The sequence below is a fragment of the Perissodus microlepis genome, chromosome 10 (assembly GCF_051167445.1).
Source record: "Perissodus microlepis isolate ML-2025 ecotype Zambia chromosome 10, ASM5116744v1, whole genome shotgun sequence".
Lineage (NCBI taxonomy): Eukaryota > Metazoa > Chordata > Actinopteri > Cichliformes > Cichlidae > Perissodus > Perissodus microlepis.
This window is the reverse complement of record NC_140470.1, coordinates 24,276,007-24,302,442: the sequence shown is the minus strand read 5'-3', so window position 1 is coordinate 24,302,442 and position 26,436 is coordinate 24,276,007. Positions and strand designations below refer to the sequence as shown.

Here is a 26,436-nt window from a genome sequence, read left to right as displayed (position 1 = left end):
GATTTTTGTATTGCTGCTTGTGTAAAGAAAGATTTGACGCGAGACAGAAACAGGCTGGAAAATGAATGAAGAGGATGGGCGTCAGCAAAAACAGAGCAGTGATTCATGGAAATCACATTTTTATTTTACAGCAGATACATTCAACAGTGCTAATAAATATGCCAACATGTCGACATAGTCCTATGTGAACAATGGTCTGAAGGAATCTTTGAACTCCCTTTGGAACAATTTCCTGAGAGGAAAATTTGGATGGAATGACAAAGGATTGAGTAGAAGAGAGGCAGCATGCTGCTCTAAATAATGTCATATTCTTCTGATCTTTCTCTAAAATTAGTTTTATTGTGATCGACTCACCACCTCGCCATTAAACATGCTCTGTTAAGCGCTCCACACGTTACTGTGGAAAACCACTGAGTGTTTTGTCCAGAGGTCGGCCTAAAATGACAGAAATGCGGTCTCGCTTTATGACTTAAAAGACAGAGACGACCCAATTTCCAGCAACTTGGTGGTACTCTGTAGGAACTGTTACTGGTCTCCAGTTAAAATCTGCAGTCTTTAAATGTGCTGTAAACGGCTTTAATAACGCTCATTATTTTCATTGAGTTATCATTTTTGTTCAACATCACTCGCATTAAAGCGACATTAAGAAGTTCTGAATCCATGTTGGTTCTGTGGTACAAGCTGTGGCTTTACTGTAGTCCATTATCATCACACTGTGAAATAAATGAAGCTATAAGATCAAAGATGTTGTGACATTAGATGTCTCTTAAAGTGTTTAAGTGTGTGTCGGGATTGCCGATTTAAAAACTTTGCTTGTGAAGTTTTTCGGTTCTTTTCTACAACAAATCTATCTTCGTCCACAGTCCCCACAGACGCTTTGGCAAACAAACTCTTCGGTGCCCCCGAGCCCTCCTCAATAGCTCGCTCGCTGCCAACTACCGTGCCTGACTCGCCCAACTACCGCAGTGCCCGGACGCCCCGCACGCCTCGCACGCCTCACCGGAAGGACCCGACCATGACGCCTCGCTTCTACCCAGTCGTGAAGGAAAGTCGGCCCGTCGATGCCAAGGTGAGACGTTGGAATTGTGTTTTAGTGGCAAAACCTGTTGGGTTCAGCATGAAAAGCTCAGCGACTAAACATGTTGATTTTTTTCCGCGCCCTTTTAGACGCCTAGGAAGAGGAAGACCCGGCACAGCTCCAACCCGCCCCTGGAGTGCCACGTCGGTTGGGTGATGGACTCCAGAGAGCATCGGTCCCGTACCGCCTCCGTCAGGTGAGACACTCTGCTCTCTGTTACACGCTCTGCAGTCAGCTTTGATAATACCAGAACATAAAAGGAAAAGCATAGAAGATATTCATATTGTGTACTGTCCTTTACGTAAAATGATCACAAGACTAAAGGTTTACTGAAGGTGGACTTTAGTAGATCTCCACCTAATCCTCCACCTTTCTCTCTATCAGCTCTAATGCAAGCCCATCGGAGGGCACCCCCGCCCTGGGTAACATCGGCTGCACTCCCCAGTCCCTCCCCAAGTTCCAGCACCCATCGCACGAGCTGCTCAAGGAGAACGGCTTCACGCAACACGTTTACCACAAGTACCGCCGGCGTTGCCTAAACGGTGCGTTTCCTCGTTTTTAAACATCCCTTAAGTTCTGATCAGAGACTGTTTAGCATTAATTATTACAAGTTAATTGAAACTATGTCCTTTATCTTCATGTATTTGACCACTTTTTCTCCATCACAGAGCGGAAACGGCTGGGAATCGGCCAGTCGCAGGAGATGAACACGCTCTTCCGATTCTGGTCATTTTTCCTGCGGGACCACTTCAACAGGAAAATGTACGAGGAATTCAGACAGCTGGTGGTCGAGGATGGAAAAGAAGGATATAGGTAAGATCTGCAACCTGTGTATGTAGCAGTGACATTACTATTGGAAAGTGATGGGGAGAAGAGTAGATGTAAAGCTTTGGCAGCACAGTGGAAACGGGCTCTGTGCAGCTGTCTGAATCTAGCTTTTGTTATTTCCAAAGCTCAGTGTGATATAATATTTCTTGTCTTTCCTCTCTCGACGTGCGTGTGTTGCAGGTACGGTTTAGAGTGCTTGTTCAGGTACTACAGCTACGGTCTAGAGAAGAAGTTCAGACCAGACATCTTTAAGGACTTCCAGGAGGAGACCATGAAAGACTACGAAGCTGGTGAGGAAACCTTAAAACACTCTCAGAGGCACCTCAGCAGAGATTTTTATATGAACAAGCTCTTCTCTTCTGTACAGTCACGTTTAATAACATTTGTTTTCTGACCACAGGGCAGCTGTATGGACTTGAGAAGTTCTGGGCCTTCCTTAAATACTCCAAAGCCAAGAACTTGGAGATTGAACCCAAGCTGCAGGAGTGCCTGGGCAAGTTTAAACGCCTCGAAGATTTCAGAATCGACGTAAGTTAAATATTCTTTGAAGTTTGTAGGTATAAGCAGGCTGTAAGGTGTATAATAGGGCTGAAGAGACATGATCTTACTTCCAGTATCGATGATCAGTTCTTAGGTAAGAAAGATTAACTGAGATACAAAAGTTCATAAGAAATTATCCTGAAAAGATTTGAGGTCACACATGAAGTGTCATATCGGATTTAAGCTCTCTGTGATAATAAAGGATATAACCTGATGATATTTAAATGCTAAGATGAGCCTAAAATTGGTTCACGAACTAACTTCAGGAAGATGATGTGACTTCTGACAGGTCAAAGAAGATGAGCATGAAAGATGTGTGGTCCTATGTCACACTGTGGACAGTTTCAAAGTTGGGTGTCTTGCAAACAAACAACATTTCGATTTAGGATGATGGTCTCACAATGCGTCTACTGACAGGGAGGAAAACAGAAAGTCGGACCAAATGGATGCAAGTGAAATGTGAAAATGGAGTTGAGCCTGAGCAGCAGAAGCTGTTTGCATGTTTCCTTATACTGTTATCATGATCTCACTGACTGAGGCGTCCCATGGAAACAGATACTGTCCTTGGTGCTGATTCACTAGGTTTTATCTGTTTTATCAGGAGTTGACGTGCTTCAAGTTTTCCCGTTTGTATCAATAAGAGCTTAAAGGTTTTTTTTGAAGCGCAGCATGTTGTTGCCTTAGGCGTGTTATCTAATGCGATTATTTCTGCTTTTAGCCGCCTATGGAGGAAGGAAGTCGCCGAAGACACTCGTCCAGTGGGGATGGTCGCCGCCGGCACCCCTCTCAGCCCTCCAGCCGTCCCCACAGTCAGGCCAGCTCAGGCCCCACCCACGCCACCACCACCCAGGTTCCCACAGCCAAGGATGATGCCAAACCTACCAGCCACAAAGCCCCGGCTCCCATTGCTGATCCCGCATCAAATGCCAAAACACTGAAGTAACTCCACAAACACACTGGCCCACACAGACTAAATTAACCAAGTCTGCAAGTCGCCGGTTCTCTCTGCGCCACAGGAGGGGGAGGGGCATCCAGCTCTTCATTTCAAGCATGTGATATCTTTTTTCTTTTTTTTTTTTTCTTTTTTTTGTGCCTGTGAAAGGTTTGATAAATAAGAGAGACAATAAATAATATGCCTCGGTTTATTGATCACTGCTAAGGTTTCTGAACTTTTTGTCTTAATGAGGCAAGCAATGGATGGGTCTGCAAACCCATCCATTGCAAAACACTTGTGCAGACCTTTGCCGGATGGTTTAGGTTTAACATTCTGGATATTTTTTTTTTCTTCCCTCCTTGTTTTTGGCCCCTCCCTCCCTGTCTCTGGGACCCTCTTTGATCGTCACTGTCCTGCTGGTTGAAAGATCTTTGATCCCTCATCCAAATCTCAGATTAATGATGACTATTTCTTCAGCACGAAGTGGAATTTGAGATGTGGAAATAGTTTGAACAAGACTGAGCATCTAAAAAAAAACACAAAAACAAGCCCCAGTAACGGCCCGCTGGAGGCCGTACTGCTCTTTGACATCCAGTTGGACCAAAGTGGTTAGAACCGAGCAACTAACTTTGTCATCCGCAGCGCCCTGAGAGTTTTCAAAGGGCTAATATATGAAAAAAATAATTTACCTTATGGCTGCACATTGAGGGGAAAATATTTAAGGAAGCAAATGATTTAAAAAAAAAAAAAGAGAGAGAGAGAGAGAGAGACTTGCATCAACCCCTTGCTATGGACAAGATCATTGAAAGTTGCCTTATTTTAATGGTTTTACTGCTTCTAAGTTGTGCCCGCCACCTTATTGTCGATTGTACAGCATCAGTCACCCATATATCTCACCACCATTTCCAGCTGAGGCCACTAGTTGGTGCTCTCTGCCAAATTTATTTTCCATCCCCCTCAGTCCCCTTTCATCTGTCTTCCAAGTGTCATTTGGTCTGTTACAAGTCCTGTAATTCATCGCTGTGATTGCAAGTTGTGGCTTTTTGTGCTGAAACACATCAACCTGGTGAAAGTTTGTCAGCGCCCCACCCCTCGCGAAAAAAAAAACAAAAAAAAAACACTTAAACGTGATAGAGAGTTGGGGTTGATCTCCCTTTGGGTGCTACCTGACTTTCTGTCGTCCTCCACCTTCCCGTCAGATGAGCTGCATCCATCCGTTTGTCCATCCATCCATCCATCACTTGATCATCAGTGACGCTACAGGACTGGAAATCATTACAATCTGGATTACTTGAAGAGGCGATGGTTACAAAGAGGACCGTCGTCCTGTGACGCAGGTGCTTTGGGTGGAGACACTAATGATGCTAAGACGTTCAGCGAGCTGCCCGCCACCGCTTCCCGGTTCTCACACGGATCCAAACGTAAGGTGCAGGCAAAAACACTGACAGGCAGGTACTGATGTAGCAGCGTGAGCACGCTCAGTAGAAAATGCACCGCTCGACGTCTTGCCTCACCGTGGACTGGATTGTTTGTTCACAACCTGTTGAGTCGTCACTCTTCGTGCAGGACGATCAAATCTGATGATATCAAGCAGAAGAGCGACTCTTCCTCCACGAGTGTAAATGTGAAATTTGAGAGATGAACAGAAAAGATAACAGCTCCCCACCTCTTGTTTTATTGTCTATAGTACAGATATATATTTGCCTTACATGTGTACGTACTCTAACTTTTTTTTTAATGGTCTCATGATTTGTCTTTAATGCATTTTAATTTCAATTTGCAGTGTTTGTAGTGTTGTAATGCTGGAGGAGCACTCTGTGTCGGGCTGATATAAAAACAGAAATGGGAACGTAGCTCACATCGCAAAAGGGAAAGTTGACATCAGGGCGTCAACGGGTCTTCAATGTTTAAAACGAAAAATAATGTGTAAGCTTCTAGTGTTTCATGTTGAAATCAGTTGATTTGATATTTTCTTTTTAGTGAAGATGAGAGAAACATCTCTAATATTATTCTTTTATGCAGCCTTCAGTTTTTCTACAATTAGAATGTATGCAAAGTCTAAAAAGAACTGAAGAAAATTATTTGATTTTTGGGTTTGAACTCAACCAGAAGTTCATCAAATTCTAGTTAAAAGAAATTATTAAAAAAATGCACATGTGCAAATAGACATGTGGGAAGAAGTGTTTCCTGCTGACCTACTGAGTGCTTGTAGCTAATATGTTTGCTCCAGTCATAACTTCAGTTTGAAACTGCATCAGACACCTGTGCCTGTGTTTCTTTTTTTTTGGGCGGGCGGGCGGGGGGGGGTTCCCCCCAGAGGTGGCTGTCACATTGTCCTGTCAGTGTTATGTTGTTCAGTTTCTTCCTCTTAAATTTAGAGTTGTATGAAAATGCAAAGTGAAGCTGTACTTGCTTTTTATTTTATTTTTTGCCCACCCTCCCCTTTAATCTTTTATCTTCAGGGAGATTTGGATCAGTTTCAGTTGAAACATCAAAGTGTTTACTGGAGAGGAGGAAAAAAAAGAGCTATGAAATAATTCAGAACTGAAAACTCATTTCCCAAAGCCGGCAAAGCCTTTGATGTGATCATCACTCATCTCGGGACATTTGAGGGGATTCAGGTGCTTTGGGAGTTTTCATCCATCTCTATCAGCATTGAACTGCTGCTGAACATATAAACTCTAGGGGGCGCTGCCTGTTCAGCTGGTCAGAGTTCCCAGCTGTGCGGGATAAAAGATGGAAGTATGGAAGGAAGAGAGGAAACTGAGCAAGATGTGATGTCGCTCAGAGGAATATGGCTGGCTATGATGTCTGGAGACTGGGAGGACAAAATTCCATAAAGCCATATGAATAAGAAATAACTGTATATGAACATCAATAGTTCATTACATTACAGTATCCTAGGCTTGTCATGAGGAAAAAAAAGATGAAAACGAGGAAAAAAGGAACAAAAAAATATATAAAATGGAAAAATGTAAAATACTTGAATGAGATCTTGTATTATAACATTTAATATTCATAATATCTGCTTTGTAGGCTGACGTGATTCGCTATTAGTGTTATTTGTAATTTGTAGTAATTATGCTTTTCCTTTAATAAAGAAAAAAAAACACAAAACGCACAAAAAAACCTCAAACACCAGGTGTCATGTGATCATTCCTATTGTCTATGACAGCGGTCCCCAACCTTTTTTGCGCCACGGACCGGTTTATGCCCGACAATATTTTCATGGACCGGCCTTTAAGGTGTCGCGGATAAATACAACAAAATAAAACTAGTACCGGTACCGAAAAAAATAAAATTTATTCATAACACACGTGAAAAGACCCAGGAAAACAGAGTAAATGCTAAAAACCCTGAAAACTATACATTTCACACCTGAGCCTCAACTCTCGCGGCCCGGTACCAAACGACTTACGTACCGGTCCGAGGCCGGGGGTTGGGGACCGCTGGTCTATGAAACCCACAGAAAGACCACATGCTTTTTTTAATACTTTAATATTAAACAGTTCTATCAGAACATCTGTTACATTTGTATTAATCACTTTTTTGGTAATCCAAAAAGACATTGATATTCTGAAAGTATAAGTGCCACAGATATGCAAAGGAATTGCTTGTCATTTGCCAAAGAATACAGATTCTCGTCTGTCCCAGTGGTCAGTGACCGCATCAGAAGAGTCAATGGGTGAAAGTGCTTTTACTAAACTTACGAAAAGTTAAAGAATTCATTAGAAATTAACGATTGCATTTAAAACTACAATAAGATACATCAAACAGGAACATTTACATTTTTGTCTTGCATGCTCTTGCGGTGATAATATCGCTTCTTTTACCTCCGTCGAGGGAGCATTCGTTGTCCAAACCAAGTAATTGTAGTGGTTTCCTCAAACGGTTTAACAGTTGGGTACAAGTAAAAATGCATTCAGGACGAGTGCCAGCAAACTGTGAGACAGTGAGAGTGCGGTCCACTCCTGTTTTCACCCCGTTAATCACAGAAAGACTTCAAATGTGCTGTAGCTTAAGTCACCGATGACTGTAATTCAGACTAAACTCAAAGATGTGAAATGAAGCAAATGTCAAGACAACGGACAAGAAAAAGGAAAAGCTTGTTTTCATCCTGACTTCTCTCATTTTTATTTTATTTTTTTTTTTTTATTGTTAAAAATTAACAGGTAACCAAGCTTAAAAGTAAAATCACATCTGTATGTTAAAGTGCAATGACCACACACTAGCACATAAAAGTGAGGTGGGTGACTGCAGAGGCTGGGCAAACTTTGACAGTCAAACTTGACTGAAGATTCAAAATAAAATAAAAAAATTAAAGTTTTTAAGATCGATTGGGAATTACATATCCCCGCATAAGATTCGACCGTCGCAGGTCCTCACTGGCCCTTCTTTTGTGTGTCAGGGATGCTCTCGTTCAGCGGGGTGAAGCTGGTGAGCAGGGTGTGGCGCTCGTACTGCTTGGTCTGACGGAACTTGCTGTCTGTGCTGTGGAGCCTGTCCAGGATGCCGAAAACGCCAAAACACTGATTGAACCTGGAAACCGAGACAAGTGAGGGCAACTGTTAGTTATCCACCAAGCAGAATTAGAAACAATTGCCCCAATAATAATAATAATAATAATAATAATTTTCAAAGTCAGATTTAAGTTTTAAACAACTCAACTACAGAAAACCTATAAAAAGCTGAATAATAGTGGACTTCAGTTTGTCATCCTCACTGCACTGCACAGTGAGTGCTGTTGTGTATCAAAGTGAAAACTCAGATACTAATTTGAAGCTTTTACATTCTGCTTTGTGAAGCAAACTCACATTTGCATAGAATTTACAAATAATGTGGGGAAACGCAGTAACATTTCTTCCTCTGGTCATCGCCTGGTCCTGCAGGACGTTTCTTCCTGTTAAAACTGAGTTTCTAGTTCCTACTGTCGCCAGGTGCTTGCTCTTAGGGTTTCATCTGATTGTTGGGGAATTCTCTGTATTATTATATCATCTCTGCTTACAATATTACAGCTATAGAGTGCATGCCACAACAAATACTCTTGTGCATTTTCCTGTAATTTGTCATCTTCCCCAACTCAATGTTACTCATCTTCCTCTTGTTGGGACATTTTCATTGATTTACTTGTCCAATGATAGTGGATTATTCCTACAGTGCTGTCCCACTAACTATTAAAAATCATTTCAGAGCCACACAGTCATACAAGCATAAACACCAAGATACTATATTTTTTAATTAATCTGGTGTCTTGCTTATGCCATATTAAGCCACATGGAAAGACTTCCCAGACTGTACATAATTACTTTTTCCTGTATGAGTAACACTGTGTACAAAGTGCAGTACATAACATTGCCTTTTCAAAGTTATACATTTATCAGCTTCATCTCTTCGAGGTAAAAGTTTTTGGAGTAGCTTCACCCGAGTCTTTGCACACGCGAAGGTTCTGTGTGCCTTCACGGGTCTTATCTAAACAAGATAACTGTACCAGCATCACCGCCTTCCCATCCGCTCGAGTTACTGTGAACTTTGACCTTTCGGATTTGCAAAGTCATCATTATTTCTTTCCAGCAGACTTTTGTGTGAGATCCTGTTTGAGTCCAACTGAACATTTTAAGCAGCATTTCTAAGATATCACCTTCAAAACAACAGAACAGGACCTCTGTAAGACAGGACAGGTAAACTCACCTGAGGTGGTGGAAGTCATGGAACTCGGGAGAAGGCAGGAAAGGAAGGTGGTATCCGCAGTGGGAGATGGTGGTGGTGATCAGAGCTACGCAGTACCACATGGAGGTGGTGGACACGTGGGAGCCCAGAAGAACCGGCCCGCTTACCACCGGCAATAAGTTGGAGATCTAACAGCAGAGAAGAATCCAGCACGTTTAACAGAAACACACTTACCCTTAGCAGAAGTAAAGTGCTGCGAGACTTGGAGGTGTGAATTATCAATTCTTCTTTCTTTCTTTTATTCTTCTCTTGCATATTTAAAGATGAAATAGTCTCTGTGATTTACAGCAAATGTACACGTGTGATCCGTATCTGCACGTTTGATCCATTTTTGCTGTTTAACACAAATATCAACTACAGTGGCAATCACGGAGCCAGCAGGGATACTTCAGGGACTAATCCGCTCAGCTCTAACTGTGCTAAAGTCACGTGCTAAGAGTGCAGGGAGTTCTTTCAGGATCAGGTCTGACCAGATTCCTAAAGGTATAAATAAGAATCCGTTTGGTTTACGTGAGATAGTTCCAGCTGCTTTGACACTCACAGGGGAAACAGTTCATTTCTTTTTGTTGAGTAGGAGAAAGAGGAAGGCTCACCACGTGCTCCAGAGGATGAGCGTAGATGGAGATGACACCGATGGGAGCGGTCCACTCATGGTGCTGTTTGTGGTAATGCTTGTAGAGGCTGGGGTGGTGGAACAGCCTGAGGAAAATCAAAGAAACAAAATGAACGCATAAAACGACTGCACCCTATCCTGCGTCAAGGTTTGAACTGTGCGCTGGCAAAGGCTCTGAGCTCACATAAGAAAAATCTGATTAACGCTGATAGACGATGTTGCAGGTTGCATTGCTTTATGTAGGGTGAGTCTACAAGCAATGTTTATACGGATCACACCTAATGTCCATGTCCTGTCGCTAAAAATCTAACATGGTGAATTAAAACAGTATATAGCTATAAAACAGAGTGGCTGCATGCTGCATGCACATAAAAGAAACGCAGAGATCAGCTGTTAACATCACAATCGCCTCCATCTCTGAAATGAGGAAGAAATGTCATCTACTGCCAACGATCCACTGATTGCATGTTTCATTTTGATGTGTCATGGGTGTTTAAAGTAAAAAATAAATGTTCTTTACCTGTGTGAATAGTAGAAGAAAATCTCCTCCAAGATGGCGAAGGCGGCCAGCTCCATCAGGGCCCAGTGAAAGGTGGGCAGCTCGGGGCCACAGGGGTTTCCTCTCCAGCTCATCAGGTAGTAAACAACCACCGCCATGGCCCCGGAGATTACCACGTGGTTGAAGAGGACACACTTCAAGGCTTGGCGCAGCTTAGCTGGATCCACCTGGAGGACAAATGGAGAGGTCAAAAGAGGTATCAAAACTATTCAAACTACCAAGCTTCCCTTTCCACTGACAAATGTAATTTACATGGCATGACACTGCGTTCATTTGAAAGACACTTTTTATTTCATAAAGAGAGGAAAACATTAAAAACTGAAAGCTTCTCTCTTTAAAAGGACGACCAATAACAAGGTCAGACCAGTTCTTTCTATTTGTATCTATATCATGCATATTTAATCATCTTCACTTAATACTTGATATATATTCTTATTTCATGTCTTATCCTTTTCCATACTGTTGTTTCTGTTTATGCTGCAAAGTGTGTTATAAATAAGTCTTTATACTCTCATCTGACACCCCCTGTTAGGTACACCCGTCCAACCACATTAATGCACTTATCTAATCAGCCAATCACATGAAAGCGCCTCAGTGCATTTACACATTTATCCATGGTTAAGATGATCTGCAGAAGTTCATTCTCAGAAAGAGGAAGAAAGGCGACTGAAGTGACTTTGAATAAGGCATAAAGTGTTTTGAAACCTGCCAATCTACTGGAATTTTCCCACATGACCATTTCTAGGGTTTCCAGAGAATGTGTGAAAAAGAGAAAATATCCATTGAGCAGCATGAATTTCTACAGAAATGTGCAGATGGAAGGGTCAGAATTCAGTGTAAACAGCATGAAAGCATGGATTCATCCCGCCTTGTATCAATGGTTCAGGCTGGTGGTGGTGGTGGTGTAAAGCCCTAGACGACATTTTCTCAGCATGTTTAGAGTGCCTCGGTACCAAATCAGCAAGATGAGTATTGTTGCCAACCATGCCCATCCCTTTATGGCCACACTGTACCAATCTTCCAATGGCTGCGTGAGGCAGGATAACACACATCACAAATGGCCTCCACACGAGATCTTAATAATAATCTTAAAAATCCAATAAAACAGCTTTGGATATGTGATTGAACATGAGATTTTCATCATGGATGTGCATGAGTGATGCAATCATGTCAGCATGGACCAAAATCTCTGCAGACTGCTTCTAGCACCTTGTTGAATTGTTGTCATGATGAATTAAGGCCTTTCTGTTGGGGTCCAACCCAGTACTAGCAAGATGTACCTAATAAAGTGGTCTTTGAGTGGATATCTGTATCAGCTAATTTACCCTTTTACCTCCAACCTTTGGAACCCAGTTATAAACTCATGCCATGTCATAATGAACTTTCCAGAGTGTGAGAACAATGTGTCTCTGAAGTTTACACTGAACTTTTGTACATCTGTGTGTTTTCCATAACATGCATGCACACACGCTCTCTGAACAGCAGACTTTGTTTCTGTGCAGACTCTTTATCAAATGCTCTTTGTTTTCTCTCTCAATGTTCTTTTATTTGACATCTTTTTCCCTTTACTTGAACCAGCTGCAGCAGATAGCTCCACGAGTGTGGCTCTCTTCCATTTAGAAAGGCCTTTTTTTCTCCCCACTGTTGCCAAGGGAAACATTGGTTCCCTATAATCTACAGGGTGTTTGCGTTATAGTATAAAGTCCCTTAAGATAACTATCATGCTGAATTAGCTCTGTTTACCTATAGTAGATTACATTGATTTTTTTTATCATCTAGTGTAAATAGCTCCACAAAATGCTAATTTTAACATAAACAAATGTTCCTACATTTAGAGATAGTGTGACTATACATTCAAATTCACAGCTCTTCTCACTCACCAGTGACATGCACTTGTTATTTAGCAGTTTCTAAAGCAAATTTGTGATCACTACATGGGCTCTGACACATTGATCAGATAATTTAGATAAACAGTTACATTACTTGATAAAGTCATATAATTTTATCATTCTTAACCAGACAGTTATATTGCTTTTTAAAGTACACAAGCACTTTTACCCAGTTTTATAATCTTGTTCCATTATAGCACATCCTGGTTTGTTTATGACCAGTAGATCCCAAGTTCAGACAGCTATTCTCGATCATTGACCTGCAGTATTTCTGCTCGGAGTCACAGAGAAACACTGTGACAGCAGCTTTTCGCAGATTACCTCATCATTAAAGATATAAAATTTAAGGGCCGCAGAAATATATGTCAATCTGTAACAGCGGCAAATTCCACTGAGTACATGCAAATCAGAGGAGGAGGGATTTTTGAAGCGATAACACACTCGCTGATGGGAAAACAACAAACTGGAAGTCTTTTTCAATTGGATAAAGTGAGTTTCCAGTTTGTGCACTGGAAAAACAATCACTAACAAGGACACTTTTCACAGTAACCCCTGGTTATCAGTAATGCCCCTCTTTATCTCTGCGGTGTCTGACAACATCTGTTAATCAAACACAGTTAGAGGACTTTGGTCAGACGGGCATGTGGAGAGCCCCATCGTTTGCAGATGTTATCAACCACATCTGCACACACGCGCATGGTGTGGATCTTTAAGTAGAGCAGCGGCCTACAGCAGCATGCCCAATAGCAGGACTGAAAATTAAAATGTAATTGTTTTCATTTTTAAATCTCATATTCACTTAAAAAAAAAAAGATATCATGTGATCATATCATAAGCTTGTACATTTTATGTAGATGGCATGAAAAAACAAAACAAGTAACAGTGCAGATAAAACAAAATCTAAAAAAAATCTGGAGCTTACTGGGTTGTTCTTGTCCAACTGGATACGGTAGCGGGTGATGAAGGAGGGTGTGCCAGTGATGTCCACCCATAGCAGGAGAGCATTTGACCCCCAAAAGGCCAGAGTGGGAACAAGCATGGTCCCTATGGAGATAAATAAGATAACTATTAGAGAACCTTTAACTCAACCGGGGCCTTCATTATGCGTTCATTTACGCACAACTCCAAACACATCAGGAGAAGATTTCAAGTTAAATCCATGGCAAAATCTTCCACAATGACATCATCACTGTGCACCCTGCTGTTTTTGTTTGTTTGCATTAAATTATATCACCAAAGGTGTTGCTCCAGCATGGTGAGGAGTGATTAAGTTTTGGAGTCGATCCAAAACTTAATCACTCGATCTGGAGATTTTTGGAATGATTCACTGAGATTATTATTTTCATTAATTAAAATTAATGGAAACATTCCCTTGATGATATCATTACACCCTAATCCAGGTCCAGATAGCTTTCTTAACAAGGGAATCAATTCATGCATGGTGTGTGTTGAGTTTTTAGCTTTGATAGTATTTAGTTAATATCAAATCCGGTTCTTTGATATTCTGGATAACTGGTCTTTTTATTATTAATAATGGATTGCATTTATATGCCGCTTTTCGAGGCCCTCAAAGTGCTTTACAATCCCACTATTCACTCTCACATTCACACACTGGTGGAGGCAAGCTACAGTTGTAGCCACAGCTGCCCTGCGGCAGACTGACAGAAGCGAGGCTGCCATATCGCGCCATCTGCCCCTCTGGCCAACACCAGTAGGTGGTAGGTGAAGTGTCTTGCCCAAGGACACAATGAGCAGGGGATCGAACCGGCAACCTTCCAGTTACAAGATGAGCTTCCCAACCCCCTGAACCACGGTCGCCCAATTTTTATATTATAGTTGATAATGTTATTATAGTGAGATGTTATGTGGACTGAAAACACTGAACTGAAAATACATACCCTACCTAGCACACATCCTATGTCCTACATACTCTAGATAACATCTGAATGAGGTAAACCACCTATTGTGCAAAAGCTGCTCGCTGTGAGACAGCAAGTGAGAAATCTGAACTAATGTGTTCTTAGTGCTCCACAAACATGATTTTTCCTCTGTGCTGGCTAATGTGACCTTTAGTGCTTTCCTCTGGTTACCATAAATCCAAAATATAGGGGAAAAAATCTATGCATCGATGAAACCACCTAAATGATATGATACAAAAGGAGGTCATTTAAGTTACTTGCATGTTTAAAGCAGTCTGCAGTGCTTGCAAATCCACAGTCATTTGCAATGTTGCACTCGGGCTTTATTTCTTACCCAGTAAGAACAAAGTAGCATCGTGGCCCTCGTATGCCACGTACAACTTGGTCCACAAGTTCTGCCAAAAATCTCCCGAAGCTCCCCAGAATCTCTGAAGGTGCCTGAAGGAGGAATTACAGCTCAGTTTTAAATTCACAAAACTGACTACGTGTTAAACAAACCTCTGTGGAAACTATTTGTTACACACTTGTCTACACATCTTGTGCTTGCATGCTCTCTCCTTTCCAGCAGCCCATATGGAACCCTCCAAACAAAAATCTAACCACCAATAAAAACGCCCAGGGATGGACAGTGTGTCAAACATGAGACCCTGCAGCTACAACTAGTCCATCAAAGACTCCAATCTGAATACTTGTACACATTACATCATTTCAGGTGATGAAATTTGTAATTTCAGGTGATGAAATTTGTAATTTCATGTAATGCTGTGTTCTCTTTACACCCTTTACCAGCCTAACATGTACTGTCCTGTCCTCGTCTATCCAGTCCTGGCTCTGCACCATCCTGCTCTCACTCCTCCCATCCAGTTCTCATCTGTTGGGTCCAACACCTTGTCATGTAGCGCCTGCCTCTTTCTACTCTGCATAACGTAACAACCTGGCAATGCCACTCCTCCAGTTTATGTCAGGGGAAACTGTTGTTTTGCAAATGTGACATACCATGTCAGTGAGTTCCCGAACGCAGCCAAGAATAAGATCCCAGATCCAATGACAAACCCGGCTTTCTTCACAGAGTCCCACAGTCCTCCGGGGCCCTCCTGGGAGACAGAAAAAGAAACAGCGTTATGTGAAGCCCTCTGTTGCTTCGGCGATGAGAATGCAATCTCATGATGTTTCGCTATATTAGCATTTCCCCACAGAAACCTCTCCTGGTACAGAAATGTCTCAAAAACAACAGCGAGACTGTTACTGAAACCTCTATCTCGCCAGGAGGACGAGAACACTGTGGATCTGAGTGGTTCCTGTTGAGTGTGGGGTTTTCAGGAACTGCCTGAAGTTAATAACCCAGAATGCAAAGCAGCAGGAGGGGAAACAGTAAGACTCTGAAAACTCTGTGTATTTTAAAATACTGTGTGGCATTATTCATTTATTACATAGGTAATTACAGCCCACATTTATAGTGCATTTTCAATCATCATAAAGAGCATCTCAGTTAAAAGGATAACAGTATTTTACACCTTTTTAGAAAGGTCTAAATGTAGCTGTTTACACAGAAAATGTGCACGATGACTCTGACAAAATGCATCTGCACTGAGAAACGCGGATCAGTTCACTCAGCAGGAAGTAAGCCCAAGGATTGATGTCACATTCACTAGACTCTCTAAAAGGCCAGCTTTTCACCTCAGCTGCCCTCATCCAAGCCATGACAACAGAGAGAACAATGTCACACAAATGCCGTGCTGGTCTCACGCCTCAGCTGGTCGTTTTTAGAGATGCAATCATGATCATGAAGATGCAAATACACCCATGCTTCCTTGTGCACTTATTGTGACATTTTTGCTTACTACATTTATTACCCATATATTTTTTCTGAAAATTGAGTAACTAAGCTATCGTTTCCCTGTGAGCTACACTCTCGTTTTGCTTTTCTGCTCCACGTGACAACAAAACCCGTCTCTACCGCTTCACTGATCAAAACTCTCCTTTTCTCACGATCATACACACAATCCAGTATTTGCTTTTGTCTGTTTGCTGCCTCTATAGCCAGTGTTGCCAACTTAGCGACTTTGTCGCTATATTTAGCGAGTTTTCAGACCCCTTAGCGACTTTTTTTCAAAAAAAAAAAAAAAAAGTCGCTAAAAAAAGACGTGAAAGCGCGTATCGCTTTTACTCTCAACAAGCAGCGGGTGCTGTAACGCAGTCAGTTCTTCTTTTACTCTTTTACTCTTATGCTGTTTTGTGGATCACAAGGTTTAAAACTACTTATAAACACACACACACACAAAGTAACTCCGCCAGAGTGCCTATTTCGGGTCACTTTTGCCGGTCCAAGCCCGGGTAAAGGAGCAGGGTTGGAATTGTGACATTAAAAAAAACAATAATTGCTAAAATAAATTTAATTTGTAGTTCTAAATAAACTCTAAATGCATTTAGGACGTTTTTTACTCACTTTATGTCTCTTCCACGATGTTATTTCTCTCTCCAACAACATAGGTTACAATTAGATTAGCATGACCAATTATGCAAATTAGGCGATGACGTCATTTAGCGACTTCTAGCGACTTTTAGGACAACCAATAGCGATTTTCCTTACTGAGGAGTTGGCAACACTGTCTATAGCAGCGGTCCCCAACCTTTTTTGCGCCACGGACCGGTTTATGCCCGACATTATTTTCACGGACCGGCCTTTAAGGTGTCGCGGATAAATACAACAAAATAAAACTAGTACCGGTACCGAAAAACAGAAGATTTATTCATAACACACGTGAAAAGACCCAGGAAAACCGAGTTAACGATAAAAACGATAACAAAATAACGCTGAAAACCGATAAAAACCCTGAAAACTATACATTTCACACCTGAGCCTCAACTTTCGCGGCCCGGTACCAAACGACTCACGGACCGGTACCGGTCCGAGGCCCGGGGGTTGGGGACCGCTGCTCTATAGATTCAAAAATTAAAAAAAAAAAAAAAGGAATGTGCCTATCAGGTCAAGCCTGTTGTCAACAACATACAGCAAAGAGGGCAAGTCTCGGTGGAGTCTCGGTGGAGTCACGGTTTAAAAACAGCAGTCAGATGGAAAGATTCCTAATTAGACACATCAGGCTGCAGCTATAAAAATAAAAATTAAACCTTTAAAGATGTGATTTAGAAAAATATGCACGAACAAGTAGTGTATGCAGAAAACTAATAGAATAAGCTAAAATTTGACTTGTATTTAGCCCACAGGGAAGGTGAGAAATCCAGATTTGATTTTTTTTAAAAGGATTTGCCAAACATCAGCTTCTGTGTGTGCTTCAGCCCCCCCCCCCACCCCCGGGGGGAAATATAGAGATATGTAGGGCAACATGAGACAGGTTTCATTTGAAGCTTTGCACGCATCAAAGTATCTGCAGTTGTTTGGCAAAATTACATTACATAACATACACATAACAACGACCTCCCCAAAAACAGATGAGCAGTAATCCAGCAATTCACATCGGACAGCTAAGAGGAAAAAAAAGTCATGTAATGTATAACGGATCGAGGGTTGTGCCTGTGTTGTCGAGGACTCGCTGTATTGTGTTGCCGCCTTGTCCGTTTGTGAATCTTTTCAGTTGAATGGTGATAACAGCAAGGTGTTTGGCTGCAAGGACGACCTGTTCTTACCTGTCGGCCGCTGCTTCCTCTGCTCTCCTCAGCTTCCCTCGCACCTGCAAACACAAAATTGCATACAAGAGTTAAAACATGTAGATGCTACAGCAAATATTTAATTCAATTTCAATTCAGTTTTATTTACATAGTGCCAAATCACAACAACAGATACCTCAAGGCGCTTATTGTAAGGCACTATGATCTATCAGTAATTGCCAGTGAAGCACATTTTAAAATAAAGAAAAAATCAAACTATGATTCTGGAAGCAAAAAATCCTAAGGAAGTGTACCATCTCAAAATAACTAATTACAGAGCAAAAAGGTTTATTGGAAAAGTAAAGTGGTCTAACTCCAGCTGTCCTTCAAAATAAGACTCTTTGATAACAGGAGATTTATTTTTTTTATTACATTTTTGTGATTACATTTGAGAGATTAAGTTTCTCTTTGAAATGTTGTCATTTCTCAAAAACGTTTACATTTTTGTCTCAAACTTCTTTGTATCTTTCCATTGTAGAGTAATCATCCGAGTGCATGTGCAAATTTGTACCACAGGAGGATTAAATATAATCCTATTATTAGAGTGTGGACGTTTTTAGTGAAATTCTTGGGGATCAGGCTGCCCTACATCCACTCGGCCCCTCTCTTTTTGCAGTAACGGTGTAAAAGCACAAACATCCATCCAACTAATAATTACTTTCACAGCAATCATTCACAGACTTTTTTTTTAAAATCACAGTTTAAATCACGTGCAAATTATGGTGACCTATATTATTATTATAACGCCATTATTCAACTAAAACTAACAGGCATGTAATCCTAAAAAGAAATATTTAAAAAAATCGTTAATACAACTGAGATGATGCTCAGCTGTGCACCTTACAGGAGTGTTATACAGAGTTTATATATTGCGAGCTGAACTGCGTGTACCTGAACGCACCAGGTGCCTTTGTTTTTCCATCACTGGGCCTACAGGTGAGGAAAAAGACGGCTGTGCCCAGTTTTAGTAATAGCTTTTTCACGCTGATCAAACCTGACCTGACGTTAGCGCTTCAAGTCTGCGGTGACTTACCGCTGGCTGCTGTCTCCACCGACATGTCTGCCCGCTGCTCACAGTCACGCACCGGCCGCTGCTGTTCAGCAGCTCTGGAAAGAAGCAGTTTATTTACAACAGCCAGCGACTTCTTACTGGCTGACTCCCGGTCAGCTGACCCAAGCCCGGAAAACGAGACTTCTTCCTGCTCGGTGTGTTTTTTTCCTGCGGTCCACGTGAGATCCAGGTGAAGGTTGAAACCACAGCGGAGTCCGGTCAGTGCTGTGATCCAATGCATTAGATAGCTGTCTCATTAAGTGAATACCGCTGTCAGAGTCCTTGGATATTTTATTTTCGTACTTTGTTCAACACGATAAAATTGTCGTCTTTAGGAAATCGTTTTTCATTTGGATTCGCTGAGAAAAACAGAAACCAACCACCAGATTAATCGTTAATGATAATAACTGTTCACTGCAGGATCATTTCTCTTTATTGCACTTTATTATTAGCAGCTTGTCATAAACCACATCATTTATTCTCATTTCCTCAGTTAAATGTGCAAAAAAATGCCAAAGAACACAGTTTAACCGACCTAAAATATATTTCTGCACAAGGTTGTTCCCAAACAATTATTAGCTGAAACGCTAATATACGCACACAATGCATTTGTCAGCATGGTGTGCGATGTGTCCTCAAAACAAGGAAACTCAAAGAATAGAGGACAAAAAAAGAAATGGCCAGCCTCCAAAAACTATTTACAGCAAACGAACAGCATCTGAAAGTCATGTCCTTAAGAAACAGGAAAAGCTCAAAGCCCACAGGACCTGAGAGATGCATCTGGAATTTCATTTGATCTATCTACTGTTCACTGAAGCCCAGATTTTAAAACAACATGCAATACCATCTGGAAGGCATCTGACTGTCAGCAGCTTCAATTTTCACCATAGTCTGCAGTGATCCCAAACACACGTCCAGTAGAGTAAAAGCATACCTAGATAGAAAAACACACACTGGGACACCAACAGTCATGGATTGGCCTGCCCAGAGCCCGGACCTGAACCTTAACCTGAACAGTGAGATCATCTTAACAGAGAACAGAACCAAAGGCAGCCAAGATCCAAAAAAAGAGCTTTTAATGAATAGGCTGGCAATTAGCTTTCAACAAAAAAATAAAATGAAATAAAAATAACTAAATGTGTAAGATCCCCCCCCCCCCCAAAAAAAAAAAAATGGAAAAAACTGAACATGACCTAAACCCTTAAAAAATTAATATTAACAAGAACAAAAACAGTAATAATTTGCAAATTAAGAGCACATATTTTTCTTCCACTTGTCTTCTTAGTTCGAACTCTGTAGACGACCATGACCAAGATGACTGAGAAACTGCAGGGACATGGGAGCACATGATTAAAAAAAAGAATAAAAAACAAACAAACATTTCATTAATGCAAGAAAACTCCAACCTTTTAAAACCAGTGCAGCCACGTTCACTCTCACACAGCTCAGTGAACGCAGACCTGGAACTCTTTCAGCTGTGCTTTCAAACTGAATTAAAATCTTCAACGCTTCATTCAGAGCCATGCTCTTTCCAAACAGCGCCAGCAGGCAGTTCCAGTTGACATTCTAGTGGAGATGCTTAAATTTCCAAAGAAGATTTTAGGAAAATGTGTCTGAAGTTCTATACATCAAAAGCGTATTTGATAGAATGGTGCATAAATATTACATATATTCATATATGATATGGCTGTGTTTTACTGTAGAAAGCATCTCCTAATAGGTTAGTGGTATGTCTGAAAATGCTGTACTACACTATGGGTCTGTAAGCTGTACACATTGTGCTCCTGGCATTCCCTACTGTAAAAACCACCTGAGGGAAATTAGCTCTCGCTTATTTTTACAACTTACAGATAAAAACAAGAGTTAACAGTGAATATTTTTATTTTAACTGTGAACGTGGAGTTTAGAGTACTAACCCCAAATAAACTACAGTGATCATGGCAATGGAGGAACATGGCAGTGCATGCTGACAGTGCATAGTTGCAATTTAAATGAGTGGGTGTGCTGTTAAAATGTGTTCATATACAAAGAAATGCTAGAGGCATGGTTCTGCAAAACACTGCAATGAAAAAGAAAAGTTTGGGGGGGAGGGGGGGTTCATGTGAGTTGCTGATCCTAATGGGCTTCACCATTGGTTGTGTAAAATGGTCAGAGGGCCGGTGAGACATTAGTCTGTGGTGGCTGTGGTCGTACCTTTGCTCCACCCCTCGCCTGAACAATAATAAAGCTATAATGCACAGATAACAGGTAAGGCTTTGCACCGACGGTACCTGTAACTATCACTTTTGTTTCTTCCAATTATAGTAAAAATATCCTAAAGGCAAAGTATATTGTTATCTAATCACTCAAAGTATTGCTTTAACTCTGAAAGTCCAACCTTCAGTTTGGAAGGGCAGTTGTGTGCAACAGTCTTTCTGGCATTTGTGTGATGGTGTGATGAATCTTTCTAGCATTTTGAAGGTCTTTCAAAGGTTTCAAAGGTCCAGTAGAGTAAAAGCATACCTGGTTTCTGTGGACTGTGGCTGCTTTTTCAATCCAATTCTTATATCAGTGTTTTTTAAGACTTATCGCTTAAAACAAAACAAACAAACAAAAAAGCTCAAGGGATGAACCAGTGTTATAGCTACACATAATAACAAATTAGTCAAGAACCCATCTTAAATTTTATCTTTAGACATTTTGTTACTATATGATTTGGTCGTACTTTCTTTAGTTGAACCTATGAAAAATACCAACGGTAACACAGTTTGACAGGAATAAAATAGTGTTTTTGTACCAATAGGGTGATTTCCAAACAACTATTAGCTGAAACTCACAGTTTCAGCTAATAGTGGAGTGCAAAAAAAGGAAAAGACAGACCTAAAAAACTATCTGGAATAGATAAACAGTATCTGAAAGTCACGTTCTTAGAAAATGGAGAAAAAAATCCTGCAAAGGCCCTAAATATGACCTGAGAGATGCAGCTGACCCTCCAGTAGATCCATCTAAATCTACAATGAAGCCTTAGTAGACCAGAAATGGTCTAAGTGTGAGGGTGGCTTTCAAGAAGCCATTTTTAAGAAAGGGAAACAGTGAGAAAAGGCTCTGAGGTATGCCAAATTACACAAGAGCCAGACTAAAAATCAGTGGTAGCAAGTCTGACGGTGTGATGAATCAAAATGTAACATTTTTGGATCAACACATCAACATGTACAGAGGAGGTCGGGAGAAAGTTACAAGAGTAATTGTCTCCAATCTGTCCCACAGGACGGCTTTGGAAAATGTGATGAAAGGCATAAACTTTAGACCTTTAACTGTATTTTCACAAGTTTTACAGCTTTTGCTACTAATAAAGATCTCCCACGTGATCATTCACATGGCACCAAAGTAATTATGAATGAGATAAACAATTACTTATATATTTCAGGTTTTTACAATGATTCCACAGTAACATAAATAAATACATACATAAATAAATAGATAATACATTTTCTGTGAATGAACAAAAATGCTCTGTTTAATCACTGAGTAGGCTGGTGATGAGCTACCAGAGCTTTTTCTGCAGTTTTAAACATTTATTCATCACAATTTAGGTCCAAAGAGCCATGTTGTTAGATTTCTTTCATTGCCCTATCATTTAGAAAAAAATGAGACCTCCTGTTAATATTGACATGACAAAATTGGCATGACAGTGATCCCAAACACACTGCCAGTGCAGAAAAACCAAAAACACACAATGGAACGCTATCAGTCATGAAGCAGCTGATAGAGAATAGAACACGAGGCAGCCAAGAACCAAAGAAGAGCTTTGGATGTCCTTTAAGAAGCCCGGAGAACTGTTCCTAAATACTACATAAAGAAATTACAAGAAAGCGGCCTAACAAATGTCAGATGGTGACGAAGAATAAAGGTACTAAATATTTACTTTCAAGCTCGTTACAAAGCTCTCTGTATATGCATTTCCATGTATATGTGCACTCTTTTCAATAAATCTCTAAATCTTTTAAAATTTTCTAGCAAAATATGAACAAATGAGGGGTGGTCAAACTTTTTCACAATGCTGTACTTCCATGTACAACACTGCAGCTTTACAGAGATGACATGAATGTCTACAGGATGCACGTGCATGCACTTTCCCCTATTTTCCGTGCTGTAACTGCTCGTGCAGTTATCATTTAATACTCCCTTATCAAGAAGACATTCAGATCTGTCAGCAACATGTGGCTCCTTTTATTATCACCGATCATTGTCAAACAGGCAATCGGCACACTGTAAAAAAAATATGCTTTAAACACTTCTGCGGATAAAATGTAGAAAATGTGGAAAGAGGGGTGACGCTCTTCTTACATCCCGGAGGAGCTTCTCTCATCTGTAGTCTGAAGATTTATTGCTGTTTTATTCTTCTATTGGCTTTGATTCTAAATTGTTTAATTAATGCATTTATGACACATTTTATGATATCCTGTACTGATGAAATTGGCAACTGCATTAATTCCTTTGGATGACTCCGTTCCTGTATTACATGACACATTGTGCTATATCAGCAGTGTAGTCTTTTACTATTTTACTGTTGATATCAGTTAGCCAGAACTAAATGAAAGTCTCGGCAGATTTTATTTTTTAATTAATTTATTATTTATTTGTATTATCAGCCTACACTTTCAGATCCAGACTCAGACCCTCCAGGAGGGGGCGACAAATTTCCACTCACTCTACTCCAACCTTCATGGTGTGACCAAATTTTATTAAAGCCATAGGATCTGATTTAATAAATATAAATTTACAGTGCATTTTTTAAAATTATAATATCAGTTATTATATTATGTTTTCTGTTATTTCTGTCTTTCTTTTGGTTGGGAATCACAGGAAAGAGGAGACATGATCCTCAGTACTTTTCTATTATATTACATTTCTATTATATTAAGTTATAAATAACTTAATTGGTTTATCAGAAAACTGAAGTATGCATCACAAGTTTAGGTCAAATAGTTTCACTGTAAATGCTGCATAGCAGACTTTGACGGATCAATAGATTTGTTGTAAAACTCATCTTAAGTCTGATTTAGATTTTTATGCACTAAATGAGATCTAGTCAGTCTGATTTCATCCGGTCCCTGCAGCGTATTTTCACACTGATACAAATTTACTACACAGCTCAGGTCTGACCTCTGGTGAGAAACTGTGTGCACTGCATCAGTATGGTGCACACATCCATCAGATGTGAGTCCTGCACAGCCTTGACTGTCTTTGAATATCCTTCAGCTTTTTTTTTGTTTGTTTATTTTCGTGTTAAATCTCCCCTTTTCAGGTTTGATTTGCACATATACAGTTTTTAACAGTCATGAAGTATTAGATGATTTCTGGTACCTACCTACCTAAACAGCTGATAAACCTTTGGAAGAAGGGTGGTCAGCAGCATTATCTGTTTGTTTTTATGGTTGTTTCTATGCTTTTCCTGCAGCTTAAATATTTTATTCAGATCACGTGGGTGGTGGTGGGGTTCCACTGTTGGAGTATTAATGCTCTAATAAATGCCATATTTTATTTGGGACTTCTGCCGACGGATTAGCTGCATAACTTTCTCAGCACCAGGAGATGCACTGAAGATTTAGCTCATACTTGTTGATGACATGTGTTTTATCTTTGGTCTAGGAGTGTAAAAACTAATCTGGAAAAACCAAATTTGTCACACAGCATGCTTCGGTCAACCTTACAATAGACAGTGGTGGTAATTCAGGCATTTTTTTTTTAATCGTAATTTTTTTTTACTTTGACTTTGATTGGTGTAACTTTGTGCTGAACATGGGGTGGGGAGAGATCTGTGTCTAAATAAATAAATAAATCTGGGTAAATTCCAGATGATTAAACATGCAACTATTTTGCTGGTAATAACTGAAATGAGTAAAGAAAATCAACAGCCTATTTACACAAGATAATTCATAATTTTATTTGGGGGGGGGTTTTATTGGTTGGGTCTGATTATTGGGGGGGGTCGTGGGGGGGGGTCAAAGTCCATGTACATCAACTGAAATATGTAGCAAATCAGCGCTATATTTTTTCTACATCATCTCTTCTGTCATTATGTAGCATGTGCACATATGTATTGTATTCCTGGACCTACCTTATTACTACAGGCCTCTGGAGTGTGCTTAAATTGTAAGCTGTATAAGCCTCTGTTGTGTTTTCATATCACACACTGCACACCGGTGTATTTTAAATCAAACACTCAATATGTGATCAAAGTGCAGACTTTAACATTTAATTCAAAATGTTTAACAAAAGTTTGCATTAACTGTTTTGCAGCCACAGCTCTTTTCATTCATACTGGCACAAATATGTAAAAGCAAAGGTGATATGCAGAGCAGTAGGAACGACATGGTATGATGGCTCATAACATGAAGATATGGGAAAGAGCTGATGATCAGTAAGCAGCAGTCTGGCTTCATGCAGAGAAAGAGCACTACAGATGTGATGTTTGCTTTGAGAGTGTTGGTGGAGAAGTATAAAGATGGAGTTGCACTGTCTGTGGATAAAGAAAGACCTAGTGGGGTGCCAAGAGAGAAAATGTGATACTGTATGAGGAAGCCAGCAATGGCAGAGAAGTGTGTGAGGATGGTGGAGGATATATATGAGGATGGCTAGACATTGTGCAATAGGAGTAACAGATGGGTTCAGGGTGAAGATAGGATTACATCAGGGATCGGCTTTAAGCTCCTTCTTGTTCGCAGTGGTGGCAGGCAGGTGAACAGGAGAGTGCAGGCAGGGTGGAGTGGGTGGAGACAAGTGTCAGAGGTGATTTGTGACAGAAGGATGGCAGCAAGAGGGAAAGAGAAAGTAGGGAGACCTGTTATGATTCATGGCTTGGAGACAGTGTCACTGACAAAAAGACAGGAGGCCGAGCTGGAGATGGCAGAGTTAAGGTTTTCATTGGGAGTCATAGTTGAGCAGTTTGGAGACAAAGTTGGACAGGCAGGGCTGAGGTGGTTTGACATGTGCAGAGGAAGGATAGTGAATACACTGGACAAAGGATGGAAAAGAGGAAGACCACAGAGAAGATTCGTGGATGCAGAGGGTTGGTGTGACAGTGTGACAGCTTCTGTATTTATTAACTAAAAAGCTACTCTATTGGATCACTGACTTTGGCCATTATTCAGTTATCCTGCTACTTCTAACAGAAATCTCCTTATCAATAAACTGGTTCCACTGGCAGCCATGCATGCCACTACCATAAAATTGCATCCACCACGTTTGACAGATGATGTGATATGCTTCAGATCAGGAGCTGTTTTTCTCCTGCTCCATGCTTTTCTCTTTCCACCATTCTGGTACAAGTTAACCTGGGTTTCATCTCTCCAAATATATTTATTTTTTCTACAACTATGTAAGCTTGATTTAAAATCCACTGTGATGGTAGAAATTTAACTGCCCAAAGGGTTATGAATCCAACAGTACAACAGATTTAAGACTATTGGGGAAATCATTATTAAAAGAAATTAGGTAAACAAGTAAAAGCTAGCTGAAACGTCCAAGAATGATGTCCATGTGGGACACTTATTATAAATTCATAAGGTAGGGTATTTAAAGGATGTTCAAATAAGTTATTAAAAGATAAACATATTGTAGTCTGATGTAGACGAAAATATTTGTACCCCT

At 40.5% G+C, this 26,436-nt stretch overlaps 2 protein-coding genes across 6 annotated transcripts in view; one reads left to right on the top strand and one right to left on the bottom strand.

The window, feature by feature from the left end:
* larp1 (La ribonucleoprotein 1, translational regulator) overlaps positions 1 to 6,516 on the top strand; it is a 49,604-nt gene extending 43,088 nt beyond the window's left edge. For all 5 annotated transcript variants that reach the window (XM_084940764.1, XM_084940762.1, XM_084940765.1 and 2 more), the window contains 7 exons: positions 864 to 1,069; positions 1,168 to 1,274; positions 1,463 to 1,620; positions 1,747 to 1,891; positions 2,087 to 2,196; positions 2,307 to 2,434; positions 3,165 to 6,516. In XM_084940764.1, the coding sequence (XP_084796890.1) occupies positions 864 to 1,069; positions 1,168 to 1,274; positions 1,463 to 1,620; positions 1,747 to 1,891; positions 2,087 to 2,196; positions 2,307 to 2,434; positions 3,165 to 3,389 (1,079 nt within the window). In that variant the 3' untranslated portion in view covers positions 3,390 to 6,516. The remainder of the gene's footprint in view (positions 1 to 863; positions 1,070 to 1,167; positions 1,275 to 1,462; positions 1,621 to 1,746; positions 1,892 to 2,086; positions 2,197 to 2,306; positions 2,435 to 3,164) is intronic.
* Positions 6,517 to 6,853: 337 nt separating this feature from the next.
* On the bottom strand, positions 6,854 to 18,893 carry faxdc2 (fatty acid hydroxylase domain containing 2). Its single transcript, XM_084940768.1, has 9 exons — positions 18,787 to 18,893; positions 17,733 to 17,776; positions 15,084 to 15,181; positions 14,422 to 14,525; positions 13,091 to 13,212; positions 10,241 to 10,446; positions 9,701 to 9,806; positions 9,069 to 9,235; positions 6,854 to 7,919 (listed from the first exon to the last, which is right to left on the bottom strand). Exons 1-9 carry the CDS (start codon positions 18,809 to 18,811, stop codon positions 7,763 to 7,765), a joined length of 1,029 nt encoding a protein of 342 aa, XP_084796894.1. The 5' UTR covers positions 18,812 to 18,893; the 3' UTR covers positions 6,854 to 7,762.
* Positions 18,894 to 26,436: the final 7,543 nt, after the last annotated feature.